This window comes from Eurosta solidaginis, chromosome 5, assembly GCF_040869045.1.
Source record: "Eurosta solidaginis isolate ZX-2024a chromosome 5, ASM4086904v1, whole genome shotgun sequence".
Taxonomy (NCBI): Eukaryota; Metazoa; Arthropoda; class Insecta; order Diptera; family Tephritidae; genus Eurosta; species Eurosta solidaginis.
In genome coordinates, this window is record NC_090323.1 from 20,458,483 (window position 1) to 20,475,737 (window position 17,255).

The 17,255-nt window shown below is 38.9% G+C and overlaps 2 protein-coding genes across 3 annotated transcripts in view; one reads left to right on the forward strand and one right to left on the reverse strand.

The window, feature by feature from the left end:
- The window catches only part of LOC137253328 (speract receptor), a 209,819-nt gene that overhangs the window by 111,970 nt on the left and 80,594 nt on the right, over positions 1-17,255 (reverse strand). The window lies entirely within an intron of this gene.
- On the forward strand, positions 13,304-14,549 carry LOC137251972 (lipoprotein lipase). 2 transcript variants are annotated; one of them, XM_067787053.1, is made up of 3 exons: positions 13,304-13,431; positions 13,508-13,667; positions 13,731-14,549. In XM_067787053.1, the coding sequence occupies exons 1-3, from the start codon at positions 13,392-13,394 to the stop codon at positions 14,467-14,469; spliced, it is 939 nt and encodes a 312-aa protein (XP_067643154.1). In that variant the 5' UTR covers positions 13,304-13,391; the 3' UTR covers positions 14,470-14,549. The 2 variants fall into 2 exon arrangements, with proteins under 2 accessions (XP_067643154.1, XP_067643155.1); XM_067787054.1 differs by having other exon boundaries at positions 13,374-13,431; positions 13,483-13,667.

Sequence of the window (17,255 nt, forward strand, 5' to 3'; positions counted from 1 at the left end):
GGTTTGACTGATCCATCAGGGTGATTTCGAGACCCTTCCGGGGTCATTTCTGGATCCGTACGGGATGCCATAGGAGTGATTTCGAGACTTTTTTGTTACTTTTTCGGGATGACTATTCGGGATGATTTTGGGACCCTTCTGGAATCATTTCTGTATGGTTTTCGCGATTTGTCGTGGTTCCCCTCGGGGTCATTTCGGAACTTTTTCTGGACTATGTCGGGATAATTTATTAACCCTTCTTGGATATTTTCTGGATGGTTTTTGAGATCCGTCCTGGAGCCCACCAGGGTCATTTCGGAACTTTTTCGGGACTATTTCGGGATCATTTTGGTACCCTCCAGGGATCATTTCTGTGTGGTTCTCTGGATAAGTCTAGAATGGTGCCGTTGTCATTTCGAGTTTTTTTGGGTCTATTCCGGGAACTTTTGAAGACCCTTTGGGGGCATTTCTGGATGGTTTTAGGAATCCGTCCGCGATAGCGTCGGGGTCATTTCTTTGCTTTTTATGGATAATTTCGGGATCATTTTGGGATCCTATAAGATTATCAGCTCATTTAGTTCTTTTTTAATCAATTACAAATATAAAATGCATTACACAGAAACAAAATTTTAGACAGCTAACTTAATAAGCAGACTAACGTGAATAACCCATATACATATTTCATTTTCTCCTTGCGGACGGGGCCGCGGGTAAAGGCTAGTAAATTATAAAGTTAAAAATTGCTTCAAATAAATGTTTTCATACATTTAAAAAAGCAATACGGGCAATCCCCGATTAAATCATACAAAAAAATATTTATAACAAAAACATTTTTATTGACATCCAAAAGTTTAAGAAAAAAATGCATTCATACATTTTTTCATACATTCCTCTTGGTGAGAAATTATTATTTTTTGAAGACGTAATCTGCATATATACTTAAAACATTTCATAACAAGTTTGAGAATTACCTACTCATATGTGAATGGAACTGAGCGAAAAATAATAGTTAAAAAAATAGAACATAAACAAATTATTTAAAAAAAATTCAGAGTTTGACGGTGATCGAACTCGCGCCACACGATCACAACCGCAACATCGTAGTCGCTGGGCCACTACAACTGCTTCATACCGTGTGCCAAATGTTGTGTTTAACATTGTGGTGCACACGAATTATACCGTTTCTTTTTTCTTGAACTTAATTTAAGAACATTGTTCTTAATTTAAGAACATTGTTCTCATTAATGGAACATTTGTTCATATTTTAAGACCAGCCGATCTCTTTTCAAGAATATTGGTGTCAGTTCGAGAACAAGGTTGTTGCTTTGAGAACAGGTCGTTCGTATTTCAAGAACGGAAAAGTAAGAAAATGAAAAGCTTGAATTGAGTCCGGTGGTGCTGGATTTTAGAACGGCGTTTTTCTCTGAGTGTAGGAGCTACTTTGAATCTCGCCTGGCTCTCCATGCTCATAGAAGTTGGCTACGAGAATAAAAATTTAAGAAACAACAATGCTATATTCACTACGAGAATAAAAATTTAAGAAACAACAATGCTATATTCAGCTGCCTTTGTTTCCTTTTAAGAGTTCTTGCTTTGATGCAAGTAACATAGATTTTAGCCTAATTTAATAAAGGGGAAATAAAACATATTGAAAGAATGATGAACCAGCAGCCCAGCAGCTTCGCCATACAAAACAGATGCGTACAAATTTTTGTTTAAAAAAAATTGTTGTTCCACTTTTTAGGTTGCAGAAATAACTTTAAGCTATGAACAAATCTTAAGCAAGCCGTGAAGGGATATTTAATATGCATTAGTAGTACGTAGAAAGAGCTTAAAGCTCTTGAATATGGATTTGTCAGCTTGTGTCTGGGAAAGGATTAAATGAAAAACTAATAACGGTAAACCGACCAGTGTCCGTTTTGGTTGACCACACACAAAAAGTGAATGACCTTTTGACGACAACACTTTGATAAGGGGTCATTACATCACGATAATAGAAAATCGCTTAAATGCAGACTATAGCATACTTTTAGGCAATATATAATCATTTATCATGATATGTTTGTATTTTGTTTTTATGTGCGACAGCTTAGGATGAAGTTAACAAAATGAGCAAGTTAAATATATATATTATTAAGTATAAGTAGTTATATGGTATGACTTTGACCCAAACGCAAAAAGAGATTTCCTGCCAGGAGAAGACGATTTTTTGCTATGGTCACCCTATAGCTTTCAAGAGGTTTGTCATTGCTAAAGCGTTTGATACATTAAAAAAATTAGTCACTTTAGGTTTAAGATTCATTATAACTTAAGTGTACATTGCCTAATTTAAAAAATCAGTTCTTCAAATACTTTTTTTCAATGCATCGCTTTTAAAAGTTACGCCTAAAATTCGGTTACATGTTGCGCACTTCGACCCAGTTCCGTTTCCACGTCACAATAAAATGTAATTAAACATTTTTGTGGCATCTTTGCATACTTTTTAGCAAGACAGTGAACAGACCCGCTAGGAATTTTTATATTAAGCATGTTGATATTGCCAATGCAGGATAAATTAGAAAAAGAACCAAATAGAAAATCTTTCCCCCGCTAATCGTAACAAAGTGTTACCCGTTCAAGGTACAACTGATTCGCTGCTATGTTGCGATCGCGCACGTTTTGTGCGCAAGCAAGTAGGAGTGGTACAGCTGTCAGATCTTTAAGCAGCAAATGACATATGTCCTAGAAAGCTTCTAGTATTTGCCAAGAGAAAGTACTTATTTTATGACATAAGTCTTGGTTTTTGGTAGAGTTTTTCCGTTTTGGTCGTTAAACAAACTTCTGGTAACACTACGGACTCATTCAGTCTATGTGAGGTGCTCATTGACCGGCCAGTTCAATCTAACCTAACATTCACTAGCGAGTCAACTCTGAATCCAATTAGCGTTAATGATCCACTATGATACTCCTGCTGTCAATCAATGTTAAAAAGCCCCCTTGGAAAACGGTTCCGTTGATCCCCAAGCCCAACAACCCTGAGCTATGGCAGGCTCTCAAAAAAGGGTTTCCCAAGAAATATCATTCCTCTTAGACAGTGACCTGAAATTTTTACATCGTTTCCTTCATATAATTTTTGTGCCATAGTATTCTGCGTGTATATTACCTTTACTATTTACTATGTTAAGTGGTTTTCTTAAAGGGCTACGTTAAGGTTTTAATTATTCTCAAGGCCAAAGAAAATGCTGCACAGAAAATGTGGAAGGGCGAGATATTACAAGTTTGTAAGACGTTGGTTAGCTCTCTAACTACTTTTGAATTGGTGCCGTAGAGCATAAAGCAGATTAATAATGTTTTCACACATGATGCACTTACTCTACTCTAAGCATCAGACCACACTCCGTTTTGGAACCGTTTTCACACAACATCTCCATCATTTCAAAACTAACTGCGGAACATTTCGGCTTTGTTTCAGGGTCGTCACTGGGTTATTGCTTAACCGTTTCTAAATATCTGTGGACTATTTCGGGTTTGTGTTGGAGATAGTTTCGTGGCTATTTTGAGATCGTGTTTATTTCCAAATTTTTTTCGGGTCCTTTTGTTGACTGTTTTGAGTGGAACTAATTCAGAATAAGTTCAGGTTGGTCCTCAGGAGGATTTCAGGACTATCGCCAAGCTATGTAAAGGGAACAGTTCGTAGTGAACCTTTAAGTTATATTTTAATCGTTTAAATTCTAAGCATATTGACCTAAATCATACGGTTTGGAATCTAAGTACCCTGCAGCGAGGCGCATTAGTTCCGAACTAGCGCAAAAATATTGTAACGAATTTTGGGAAACTCTGATTGTTTTGCACCTTCTTCTATCGTTCGAATCGCTGAACGGTCGAATACATAACTCAAATATTCAGTATAGCAACATCTGCTTTATTTACAACTTTACTGTAGTAGTACTTCACAATTAACATACTCGCGTACCTCACTTATAGCGTTTTAAATTCAAACTGATACATTATTCCTCAGCCAGCGCTGCTTTTACCCTCTGTGTTGCCTCGTTCGCATATTTCTCCCAGGGTCTAGACTTTTAACGAACATGCCTCTGGCACAGTTGTATCTCATACTAGGTTATTTAGCTATATGCGTGTGTATGTGTGAGTAACAGCTTCTGCTCTTAGCTGCTGACTACATAGGTTAGATTAGGTTGAACTGGCCGGTCCATGAGGACCTCACATAGACTGATTGAGTCCGTAGTGTTACCAGAAGTTTGTTTTAACGACCAAACTGAAAAACCCTATCAAAAACCAGGACCTATGTTATAAAATAACTCCGTACTCTTGGCAAATACTAGAAGCGTCCTAGGACTTAAGCCACTTGCTGCTTCCAGATCTGACAGCTGTATCACTCCTAATAGCTGGAGTCTTAGCCTGGCAAGTTCAGGGCACGAGCACAGAACGTGCTCGATCGTTTCCTCCTCCAACCCGCACTTCCTACATCTGCTATCATTGACCAAGCCTAATTTAAAGGCATGTGACGCCAGAAGGCAGTGCCCAGTCAGAATACCCGTCATGAGTCTACATTCCTCTCTTTTTAATGATAGAAGCAACTGTGTTAGTCTAAGGTTGTAAGACCTACACATAATCTTCGACACTTTACAGCCCCGCGCTTGAATCCACGCCTTTCACGCTTGGTCGATCATGTGCAGCTCTAGCCTTCGCTTAATCTCGCCCAATCTAATTGGGACGTCTACGGAGCAAGCTTCAAGGGATGCGTCCCTTTTAGCTAGTTCGTCCGCTTTTTCATTTCCATCTATTCCCATATGCCCTGGGACCCAATATATATGTATGCTTCTCCCTGTCCCGATTCTCTCCAGAGACTGCTTACACTCTAACACGCATTTAGATGCTGTGCTATGCGAGGTTATTGCCTTAATTGCTGCTTGACTGTCAATATAACAGTTAAAACGGTTGCAGCTTAAGCTATTCTCTTCCAGGGTTTCTACTGCTTTGGTTACGGCTAATATTTCCGCTTGGAAAACGCTACAGTAATCTGGCAGCCTGTAGTATCTGCTTATTTCCGGATCAGCGCAGTATACCGCAGACCCTACTCCTTCCACTACTTTGGAACCATCGGTGTACACATGTAACGCCTCGTCCGCCATTTTCGCACCCTTGCGCCAACCGTCCACGTCTATTGTGGTCTTAAGATCTCCCTCGAAGCGCAGATAGGGAATCAGGTAGTCTGTTCGTCTTGTGATTGATGACGCTATACTACTATGGCCATATGGTCGGCGCTCAAGCTGCCCCGAAGCACCAAGCCTGGTTGCGGTCGTTAATGATTTGTTCTTTGCTACCAGGTCTACAGGTGGAATGTGCAGAATGGCATACAGTGCAGCCGTCGGGGTTGTTTTCAGGGCTCCCGTACTGCTAAGCATCGATAGTCTGCATACCCCCTCTAATTTTTTGAGGTATGTTGTATTTTGTGTGGCTTTCCACCAAACAAGAACTCCATAGTATAGAATAGGGTTAACAATCGCTGTAAAAACCCAATGAGAAAGAGAGGGCGTTAAGCCCCACGTAAACCCCAGCATTCTTTTACATGCATAGGGTGCCGTTGAGGCCTTCTTGACTCTCTCCTCCACGTTGAGCTTCCATGACAGCTTACTGTCTAGGATGATTTCTAGATATTTTGTGCAAGGTTTCTCCTGTAAGGTCACCCCTCCTAACTTAGGCCTGGTCCAATTTGGGACCTTGTACCTCTTTGTAAATAAGACCATATCCGTCTTCTCCGCATTGACTTTCAACCCGACATTAGATGCCCAGGTATGAATATCGCGAAGCGCCCGATCCATTGAAGAACTAATCGTTAAGGCACTTTCCAGTTATGACAATTGCAACGTCATCTGCGTAAGCCGAAATTTTACGGGTCCCTCATCGAATCGCCTGAGCAGTTGGTTGATGAGCAGCGTCCACAGCAGAGGTGATAGCATCCCTCCTTGCGGCGTGCCCCTGTCCACTGATTTCGTGGCCTCGTACAATCCCACTGTGATGTAATCTTTCTGCAATTTAACATGCAGCCGAACCATCTGATTAAGGCAGGATGTACTTTAATGTAATTAAGACCATCCATAATCGCCCATTTTGCAACATTATTGAAAGCCCCGACAATGTCCAAGAAGACTCCTAGAGCATACTCCTTATATTCCATGTCTATCTATTCTGTGCTTATTACCACCCTATGCAATGCGCTGTCTACCGACTTGCCTTTGGTGTACGCATGCTGTGTTGTGGAGATCAGCTTTTCATCCACGTTGGACTTTATGTACACATCTATCAGCCTCTCAAAGGTTTTGAACAGAAATGATGTTAAGCGAATGGGTCTATAGTCTTTGGGATACACGTGACCGATCTTCCCCGCCTTTGGTAGAAAAGCTACACGAGCAGTTCACCAAGAGTGCGGTACATGATTCAGTCTTATGCACCCATCGAATATTATTTTAAGCCATTCCACGACCGCCCTACTTGAGACTTGTAGCATGGCCGGGAATATACCATCTGGGCCCGGCGATTTAAACTTAGAAAACGTCTTCACTGCCCACTCGATCTTGGTATCGGTCACCAAGCCCGGCACTACTAGCTCCGTGTTCGAAGTGTGAGTGATGTCTGCTGGCTCTTCTAAATCGTCTCCCGATGGGAAATGTGTGTCGAGAAGCACCTCAAGGGATTCCTCACTATTACGTGACAATTCCCCGTTCTCTTTCTTTATTAGTCCCTGGATTATGTTTCCCTTCGCTAGGACTTTTTTCAACCGTGCTGTTTCGCTGGAGCACTCTATGTCCGTACAGAAACTTTTCCATGAGTTTCTCTTCGCCGTGGTAATTTCACGCTTGTAGATCCTCAGTAGATCCCTGTACTCGTCCCGACACGCTTCGCTTTCCGCGGTCTTTACGAGCTTAAACATTTCTTTTACCTGTCTTTTTTGAAGACTCAGCTCATTGCTCCACCATGGCGGCTTTGCTTTTACTCTGAATCTTCTTAGAGGACAAGCTTTGTTATACGCAGTCATAAGCGTCCTTGTTAGGAATTCATTCGACTCCTCCAGTTCCTCTACATTAGCAACCTCTTTGGGTTGTCCCAGTTTTGTTTCTACATGTTTCTGGAATTTAGTCCAGTTCGTTGACCTAGGGTTTCTAAAGATTCCTCCCTTCTCTACCCTCTTTAGGGGGATGCTGAAGCTGATATACGCATGGTCGGAGAAGGATGGTCTATCAAGAACCATCCAATCATACCTTGATATATCACGCTCGGAGCTCAATGTAATATCCAGAACATTACTGGATGTTGGACCAATGTATGTAGGGACATTTCCCCTGTTGGCTATCTGCATATTGGTTTGCAGGATGTAACAAAATAGAGATTCGCCTCTCTCGTTCGTATCTGCTCCTCCCCACGCATTGTGGTGCGCATTTGCATCTGCGCCTATGTTGACTACATATGTGTATGTGAAATAATTTCAGCTTCAAGCTGCTGTTTATGTATATGTGTGCCTGCTTGGTTTAATGTGTTCATGTACTTAAGTTGGCTGCTTGCTTTATTGTTGTTGTGCATTTATTTAGTAGCAGCATAGTGAAGTATAGAACTGCTAATATTCGCCACAGTATCTCATTACGGCCCACTCACAAAATGGCAAGTTATTTTTTAGCTCTGACTTAATTTTAAAATTTGTCAAAAATGTATGAGTTTAACCCCTCATGTCAAGTTAACTCTGAGTTGAAAAGATAACTTGCGTTCTGTAAGTGGGCCTAAGAGACGACACTAGTTCTTATCCTCTCCCTTTGCAGTGCTTTCGACTAACACTGTTAACATTGTGATATGCCACGGAAATGAAATTGTCACTGTTTCCATACCTTTTGCACGGGCTTATTAAGCGGTTCAGTCGTAGCTGGCTCTGAAACCATCGCTACCTTTGAGTAAATGATCTAAACCCATATAACTCAGACTTAAGTGCTCTTAGCTCTGAGGATATCCATTGGCCCGTTCTGCATCCCATCAGCAGCAGTTCGATTAGTTTTTAATTAAATGGCAATGCACTCAACTTATTCCCATCAAATTGGCAGTCCTTGCCTTAGAAGGAAGAGGATTTGAATTGAATCCCCACATGAGATAAACATAGTTTGCAAAACTTCTGATTTCATTAACCTCATTAGGTTTAGCTAAGGTATATGAAATAGCTGAACATTTGTTGTGCCTCTGCCCCGATTTCTTTATATTGAGGCATGAAACTTTCGGGATAGTGTCGGGATTTGGAAATAATATTCAGCTACAAGTGAGTAAAGGTGCAGCGTGAAGAGTCTTTACACTTCCTTTATTTGGCGTAATACTCAGTTGGTTTAGTTAGCCAAGCATTCCACCAACATGGACTTCATAAAGTTCTTATTGGGTACCACAATTGGCCGGTTCAGTTCAATTTTTTGTTCGCTTTTGGTATTTCTTTTTTTCGGTTCTTTCGTTATTTTAAAATTAAAAACACTCAGAATTTCATACCAACAACAACCAAGTACTTAAAATTGTATGCTACGTAAATAACGCTACTTTCTTCTGGATCTTCCGCACAGAACTTCCAACTTTTCCGCAATGTAGGCAGGCAATGAAGGAATGGAGCGAAAACAATGAACTAAAACCCGAAGCGCAAGAAAAGTCATTTACAAAAAGCACGTAAAGTAATTTCGGTAAAAAGTAGACATCTTGTGGTAGTAAAATAAAAGAAACTGAGAAGCAAAGGTAAACCCTGAACAAAAACACATTTATGTACAAAGGGAATGAAATTGTTGCGAAAATCTGCAGTTTGTAATTAAGGTGAAATGTCTGCGTAAACGATGTGGAAATGTTAAATGAACAAGTGAAAAGTATTTACGAATGCAATTAAGAGCAGCAGAGGTGATGGCGAATAAATTTCTTGTTTACTTTGGCTTGGTTAGTGATGCTCACACACACATGCAATGTCGAGGAAATAGCACTTAAGTGCCTCAATTAATGTATATTGAAATGACTTTCCGTTATCTCTTGTGAAGTTTAGTTTAGACACATCTTGTTTTCGGTATTGTGCTATCTTCAGTGCCATTTTTACGTTTTTATATGTTTTTAACGTCAGAATGGTTGTAGGTTTTGAAAGTTAATAATGTCCAGGTACCTGCATGAATTTGTTTTCGTAAATATTCCAAAATATTCGGTTGGTACTTTGTTGCATATTTGTCCATATCCCCGAACATAAATAACATCTTTAAACTTAAATATTTACGAAAATTATTTTATCTCTTAAGTGGCGCCCGAGCAGGAACCGCCAACGAAAGTGTCAAATTCCCACAAAGTCATATTCTCTTGAAATTTCCATTTTTTAGTAAAATAAAATTTTTCAACTCTGCTCAGATGGCCTGTTTATTGTTTTCGGCTACCTCTAGACTTAAAAAGATTTCATTTTCTACGAAAGCAACGTCGTGTTCTTCATCTTCGTCAATATTAAGAACTCTCTGAACGGCGGTTATAGTTATGGACTATGCTTGGTCTCAAAACTTTCGCTGTGCCAACGAAATTTCTACTTCAATAGCCGAGCATTATTCCCCTCAGCCCTCTCAACACAAGAAAAACTGAGCGCATTTTGTTTACGCGGAGGTACAAGATTCCTGAATTAAGACTACCGCTGGTGCTGTCTGACAGGGTTAAGTACTTTGAGAGGACAGGGCTAGGAAAGCTTCAGTTGCCTTACACTGCTGACGAGGGAAAATTAACAAACGCTAGGGGCTCACTTCAAGTGTGGTACATTGGCTGTACGATTTGGCTGTCAAGCCGATTCCCTTTTATGGCGTTCTGGTCAAGATCACTAGACACTTCTCGCACGGTCAAAAGGTTGGAAGCAGTGCAGCGATTGGCGATGGTTGGAATAAGCTGGCCCTTCGATAAAAACCTACATCAGCACTCAAGGCGATGGTGTATCTATACCCGGTTGACATTGTAGGCAAAAAAGCCGCAACCCGGGCGGCAATATATCTTCCTGACGCAAGATATTAGCTTGTGAATTATGAGCACTCCAGCATTCTGACCGACTCCGATTTCATTTCTGGCAAGACAGACTACTACCCACCGGCTTCCGCTCCTGTTGCTACCTTTACACCTCATATACTTTCAAGGGATTAATGGAGTGGGAAATTAATATGTGACAGGAGTTTAGTGAACCTTTTCACGGATGAAACAAAGCTGGATGGGAAGATTTAAGGTTGAGCATGCTGCCATGGGCTCGGTATTAGCTAGAAATTTTGGATGCCCGATCAGTGCACCGTCTTCCAGGCGAAGTTCGCCACCATATTGTAGAATGCGGTAGATGGACGTGCTAAGCTCTGCTCTGAGAGATTATTTGACGTCACTCGCGGTGGCATCTAACTTCTTTTTTATAAAAATTGTTTAGGTGCCAGGACGTGAGGATATCCCTGTAAACTGCCCGGCGGATCTCTTAGCCCGACGAAGCAAGAGCGAATTTAACATGTCTATCTATTGCAAGCATTGGGATTCCGCTAACCACTTGTTCTCTGCTTCTGGAATCAGCATAGCAAACTATGGGCTGACAACACCCCTTGCCATTAGTCGAGGTCTTTCTGGCTCTTTGTTGACTGCAAGTGTTCGGCTTAACTTTAAAAATTCACTAAACCTCATCTATTCATGGTCATTCGAGTGTTAAGAGGTAACACATTAATTCAGTGGACAACCACAGCTGCGTTAGATGTTTGAAGGACGGCGAGTTAAAATCATCCATTCACTTAATGCTCAGCTACTTAGCCTTTGTGAGAACGAGAGGGAAATATTTTGGTAGGAGCGTTTTCAACTCTCCGGAGGAAGTTTCCAATATCGATGTATGCCTTATTCACAGCTTTATCGTTGCCACCTAGCGATTTGCTAAATAGCTTGTTTAAAGCCATATACGAAAGTACTAAGAAGATGAGTATATTTCAAACCACAGATCCAACATCATAGCTGCTCTGGTCCTTCTTTACATGTTAACGGTATTTTTCTCCATTCCATACCGGGCATATCGTTAAATCTAATCAAAATATGTAAACTTTAATAGTTATGGTCTTCTAAGTGGCGCCCGAGCAGAATCACCAATGTCAGTTTCGATTAAGGATAAAGCTATCATCACTGGAAACTTCCATTTTTGAGTCAAGTTTATATTTCCAACTCATTGCAAACAAAAGTCTTAATCACCTTAAGTCTTAATCTACCTTAGTCTCCGTATGAAAGAGTACCGGAAAACAACGCTTTGAATTTGATGGGACGAAAGGCAAGTGCTAGTTTCTTTCCGACCAAATATCCACCACCACATTTTAAACATTGTTCTCTCCGATTAGTTTCTTGCTCGATCGTTTGAGTAGACCTTTGTATTTATGAAAACATCAAGAACTGTCTTTAAAATTGACAGCTGGGTATATATTAAACTTTTTGCATTGTCTGCATGTACTCGCAGTTGTAAAACGTTGTTAAAAGAAAGGAACAAATAAAAAAATGTCGCTGCAATTGACACAAATTGTAATTTATTATTTTAGCTTACGGGGTACGTGCAGTGTCACAAATTATAAATGGCTGGCAACCACATACACACAATCATAAGTAAATATTTGTAAAAGTGAAGGTGTTAAAGCCACTTATCAGAAAAAAAGAGAGACAAAATAAAAACCAACAAAATACTTATTCACATTTGAATGGCGACAAAGCCTTTTAACATTGGCGATAATTTGCCAAATTAATCAGTCAAAGCGCAATGTTGCATTTTAATGCAGTCATGCTTCACTTCTTTGATAGCCAAAAATTGTGTGAGTGTATGTATGCCAGCTTGTTTATTTGCCAAGTTACAGCATTTCATTGCACATCAAATTCTACGAAATATTTGAATTAAAAATTTTATCGGATTAAATTTATCAAAAAAAAAAAACTGTAACATTTTCGCACTCTTTTTTGTGTTTTTTTTATGTGCCATGAATGACATATCAGTGATGTGGAAATGGCACAATAGAGGGAGTGTGTACCGAAAGCTAATTGTATTTTTTTGCATACATTTCAAACACTTCATTCGGTTGGCGTTTAATGAAGCTTAAACAGGGCAACGGTAATAAAATTAATTAAACGTATTGCATGTAGTCCATACATATTTATCTTAATCAATAGAATTGTTGGTTGGTTGTTCAAACTATTTTTGATTCATGTTTTGAAAATTAATTGTTTCGGCTTCATTTTTAAAACTACTGTCAAGTCCGTGTCTTGTGGGCGAACAACTTTTGCTGTGTTGCCCTATAGGTTTTTCCCATTCAAAACATTCTCACGCTTGATAAGTAAACAAGCCGTCCATCATGGACCTCTGATATTCACAAATCATATAAGCTCTGTGAATTGAACGTTCAAAGTAGCTCTTATCTATTATTTTGTTGCAAAGGATATAAAACCGCTTAAGTGGCGCCCGAGTAGGAACTACTTGTTAATAGCGACTTCCTTTTAATGTTTTAAATTTTGGGCCAAATTAATTTCTTCAACCCACTGTTAACAAAATTCTGCTTAGATGACCTGTTAATTGTTGACCCAAATAGTTTCCACAGGCAACAACAGGCCTCCCTCAGTTTTTTACCTTCAAGAGGAGTGCTTTCTCCTTAGCTTAAGTTCAATCTAAACGGCGGTAACCCAGTCATAATGTTAGTCTCTATAGGAATGTGTCCTGTCTAAAAAACCTTCTGTGATTCCGCGAATTTTATTGTAAAATTTTCGGGTAATACTGATATTAGCTAAACTCACTCGCAATCGGTTCTTCAGCCTCACTTTTTTCATTTTCACTAGACCGCTCTCCCAAAGTAACTATATAGTTTTTGCTTTTAAAGAGGCTTAAAACGCCCACGTCCCAGTAAATGACTGTTCTTCGCCTTCCTTTTTTAATAACTTATGTTCCTATTTGGGTCTAGATGCTTTCTATTGTATGTCGTAAAGTTTGACAACAATATTTAGAGTACGAAGCTTTAGGTTAGGTTAGTATGAACTGGCCGGTCCATGAGGACCTTACATTGACTGAATGAGTCCGTATTGTTACCAGCAGTTTATTTAACGACCAATCTGAAAAACCCTATCAAAAACCAGGACCTATGTTATAAAATAACTCCGTCCTACTTGTTGGTACGTTTATATAAAGGTAGTCTTATAAAAAACTATAATAAACAATCTAAAATATTGTGAACGGTGTTTGCCAAAAATGCTGAAAACTATAAGGCGTATAAAGAGAGAATGATTATTATTAGTTAGATAGACCTTAGACCATTACTTATCTTATCAAAAAACCAAGATAACTAGCTAGCTTATTCAGGGAAATCTTTATATTACGTTGTTTCGTCAATTATTTATTTTTAAAAGTTCAAAGAATGCAGACTTTCGGCGGGATTTTCGTAGTGATTCAGTTAGGTGAGTAGTTATGTACAAATGTATATAGATGCCTTTTAAACATTATTAAAGATATCTTTTAATAAATTTGTGACAGCTTATTTTATGTGCGTTCAGATCACAGCTGACACCTCCAACGCTTCGGATGACATCAAATATTATGTCTACAATCGTTTAAGTGCTGAACACGCATATCCAATAGAACTAAATGTAGAGTCGATTGTAAGAAGTTTCTATCAGGCATGGAAGCCAACTCTGTAAGTACAAACTTTGGCACTCGACAGCTTCGATATGATTAAATACGTTTCTTCAAACAACAGAATCTCCATACATCGCTTAGAAGGCACGCAAAAGTCACCCGAGAATCATGCTATCATCACAGCCAAACTGCAACAAGAAGACTGCAATGTTCTTGTGGTCGACTGGAGCAGAGTAGCTAATTCAAGCTCCGAAGATATACTCGCCACCAATGCTGCTGTTGCCGCATCTATTGCCGACTTTCTACTATTTCTTCATAAACATTTCGCTGTGCAGCTCTCACGTATACACCTAGTCGGGTTTAGTGAAGGTGCTCATATTGCTGGGCTTGTTGGACGTAATATATTGAAGCTTACATCTCAAAAAGTAAAACGCATTACTGGCCTGGATCCGGCTGGTGGTATTTTTACCACTTCTATGTCAGCGGGCCATTGTTTGAGCGCAGAAGCAGCAGAATTTGTGGAAATTGTACATACCAATGCTGGTAAGCTAGGTCTTCTCGCACCTATTGGACATGTGGATTATTATCCAAATGGTGGCGTACAGCAACCGGGTTGCGAAGTGGCTAATGCAGATATATGCGCGCATGAAAGAGCTTATGAGCTTGTGCCGGAAATGTGGTCTGAACGTAATGAGTTTCTCGCACAACAATGCAGCACTCTGGTTCATATAAATCGTGACAATTGTGTGTGGATTAATGTGAAAATGGGTGAAGACGCGCAAGTGCATGGTATATACTATGTTGAAACTAATGGTGGGTATCCTTATGGAAAGGGTAGTTTTGCGTATTCTTTTATGTGAAGATTGTGGAATATTATTTAAAGTTTTTAGTTATGGTAAACTAGTTGAAAAGAATAAAATGGCAATACCAAAACAAAAAACCCATTGAAGGCGATCTCTTTCTGACTGTGGTAGAAGGAAGGGGGGGGGGGGGGGGAGGGGGGGGGGCGAGAGAACGAACTTGATGAGCTCTCTTAGACGACATGCTGGTCAGAAGACCATCAATGAATTAACTTTAAAAATTTAACCTTAGAGACTCAAAAATTTGTAGAAACATAATTTACAGCAGCGAGTAGAAAAACAGCAGTGTCAACTTTTTTTATTCTAGATATTTGAAAAAATAACTTCTATGAATTACGTAACTGAAACTAGGTAAACCAATTAAAAAAAGTTTTCAAAATTTTCGAAAATTTGACGAAAATTTTGAACTTTTTATTTGCAGTTCATTGAATTTTTTTCAAGTATGCTGCTATAAGCTTTGTAACTAAAGCTATGTAAACCAATTTCGAAAACGTTTTCTAAAAATTTCGAAGATTCGAAAAAAAATTTACGAAAATTTTGAATTTTTTATTAGTTCACTGAATGGCGGCCACCGTGGTGTGATGGTAGCGTTCTCCGCCTACCACACCGAATGCCATGGGTTCACACCCGGGGCAAAGCAACATCAAAATTTTAGAAATAAGGGTTTTCAATTAGTATACAATTTTTCTAAGCGTGGTCTCCCCTCGGCAGTCTTTGGTAAACACTCCGAGTGTATTTCTGCTATGAAAAGCTCTCAGTGAAAAGTCATCTGCCTCGCAGATGCCGTTCGGAGTTGGCATAAAACAAGTTGGTCCCGTCCCGCCAATTTGTAGGAAAAATTGGAAAGGAGCACGACGTAAATTGAAAGAGAAGCTCGGCCTAAAATCTCTTCGGAGGTTATCGCGCCTTACATTTATTTTATTTATTTAGTTCACTGAATTTTTTTAAGTATGTTGCTATAAGTTTTGTAACTGAAGCTATGTATATAAATCTATTTCGAAATCGGTTTCTAAAATTTTTTGAAAATTCGAAAAAAATTTACGAAAATTTCGAACTTTTTGTTTTGTTTTTGAATTTTTTTGAGTATGCAGCTTCTTAGCCCAATCAGTTTTAGTCTAACAAAGTGTAGGTCACTCGAAATTCGCATTCATATTTTCGTCCAAAAGGTTTTAAGGTTTTTTTTTTAAATAGAAGAAAATCTAAGGCACACTTCGGAAAAAAAATCGTTAAAAATCGATGAGAATTTCGAGGGATCTATCCCTTCTACTTTATTAGACTGAAATTCATTGGGCTACAAAACTGCATTCTCAAAAAATTTCAAAAAACTTTGCTTGAAAAATTCGAAAATTGTCGCAAATTTTTGAAATTTTTAGAAAACGATTTAAAAATGGGTTTGCATAGCTTCTGTTACAAAATTCATAACAGGTTTTTCTTAAACTATCGAAAATTAAAAAGAGATACATTTAGTTGATGAAAATTATAAAAAAATTGCCACTGCTATTTTTCCGTTCGCTACTGTACTTGTCTGCATAAATTTCAAACATTAAATTCACTCAGGTATGCGTCAACTTCCAACGCATTTGATTAGATTTTGCGGTGAGATGAAATGACAATACCCAAAAAGTCACATGTGTTAAAAAAATGATTGAACGTGACTTAAATTGAAATGAAAAATTTCTATTTTTAGCGCAAAGCACATTATTTGAAAACGAAGTAGGCAAATAAGAAGCGTTTCAGCAAATACAAGCCAAAAGGAAGATATGCAAATATTTATAAACGCATTTGTCTTTTGTTGTGTTTGATTACTCATATAAGATGCGATGCAAAAGAAAAGATATATACATACATATGTACATGACGTCTTTGTAGATATGTAACATCATATGGGGAGATCATGCGATTTACTTTTCAATGATAACAGCTGTTGTTAGGCCATGGTCGCATTTGTGCGCCTGTATTACTAAGCACAGTCCACCATAATTTATTAAAGGACTATGTAGGCTTCATTAGATTTTCGGTAGAACGGAACCAAATTTGCGTTATGAAATTTATCTTTCACTAAGAATATACTAACTCCTGTATCGTAATATTTTTAAGAAGTTGACGTTTAAGATGTTTTGCGAAACTGCTTTACGGATATTGATAATGGTCGGTAACTGAATGTAATCTGATCGGATTTAATATACCAGGATAATTTTTATCTTAAACATTTGCCAAAAGTGGGCGGTGCCACGCCCTCAGGAAGGAAATTGCGTTAATTCGCTTTAACTCTGTGAGAATGTGCGCCTAATAATTTAAGTAGCACGCAGTTCGGAAAGAGAGCTAAATTAACCAACTTTTCGCAATATTTCAATTGGGGAGCGAGGGAGGAGGAAGACGTAGAGAAAACAGTGCTAGGAGAAAAGCGGAAATCTTTTAAAAATGAAGTAGGCCAATAATTCAATATAGATTACGAAAAAGTAGGCGGTCATACGCATCACTTTTGAAACTAAACTCGCAAAATTTGCGCAATTATTTCCAGAAGATGTCGAATATGGGAAGAGAGGGAGGTAAAAAGTAAGGAGAGAAATAGGCTGAAAAGGTAAGGGGAAACCTTTTAAAATAGAGGAAGCTCATAATTCGGATTGGGTTGGGTATGTGAGGCTTATAGGAAAAGTAAAATACAAATATCGAAAAGTGCTTAATAAGAATAGGATGGGTGAGGAACGGTGTACGGGAGGGGAACGGGAAAAATAATGGAAGAAGAAGGCAATATAAGGAGAGAGGACAAAGCAAATGGGATGGGG

Bases quoted from the DNA above. Each gene is read 5' to 3' on its own strand.
- LOC137251972 (XM_067787053.1), top strand. From the start codon at position 13,392: ATGCAGACTTTCGGCGGGATTTTCGTAGTGATTCAGTTAG. The intron at 13,432-13,507 runs GTGAGTAGTTAT...AATTTGTGACAG, and splicing joins TTTCGTAGTGATTCAGTTAG to CTTATTTTATGTGCGTTCAG. The intron at 13,668-13,730 runs GTAAGTACAAAC...TTCAAACAACAG, and splicing joins CAGGCATGGAAGCCAACTCT to AATCTCCATACATCGCTTAG.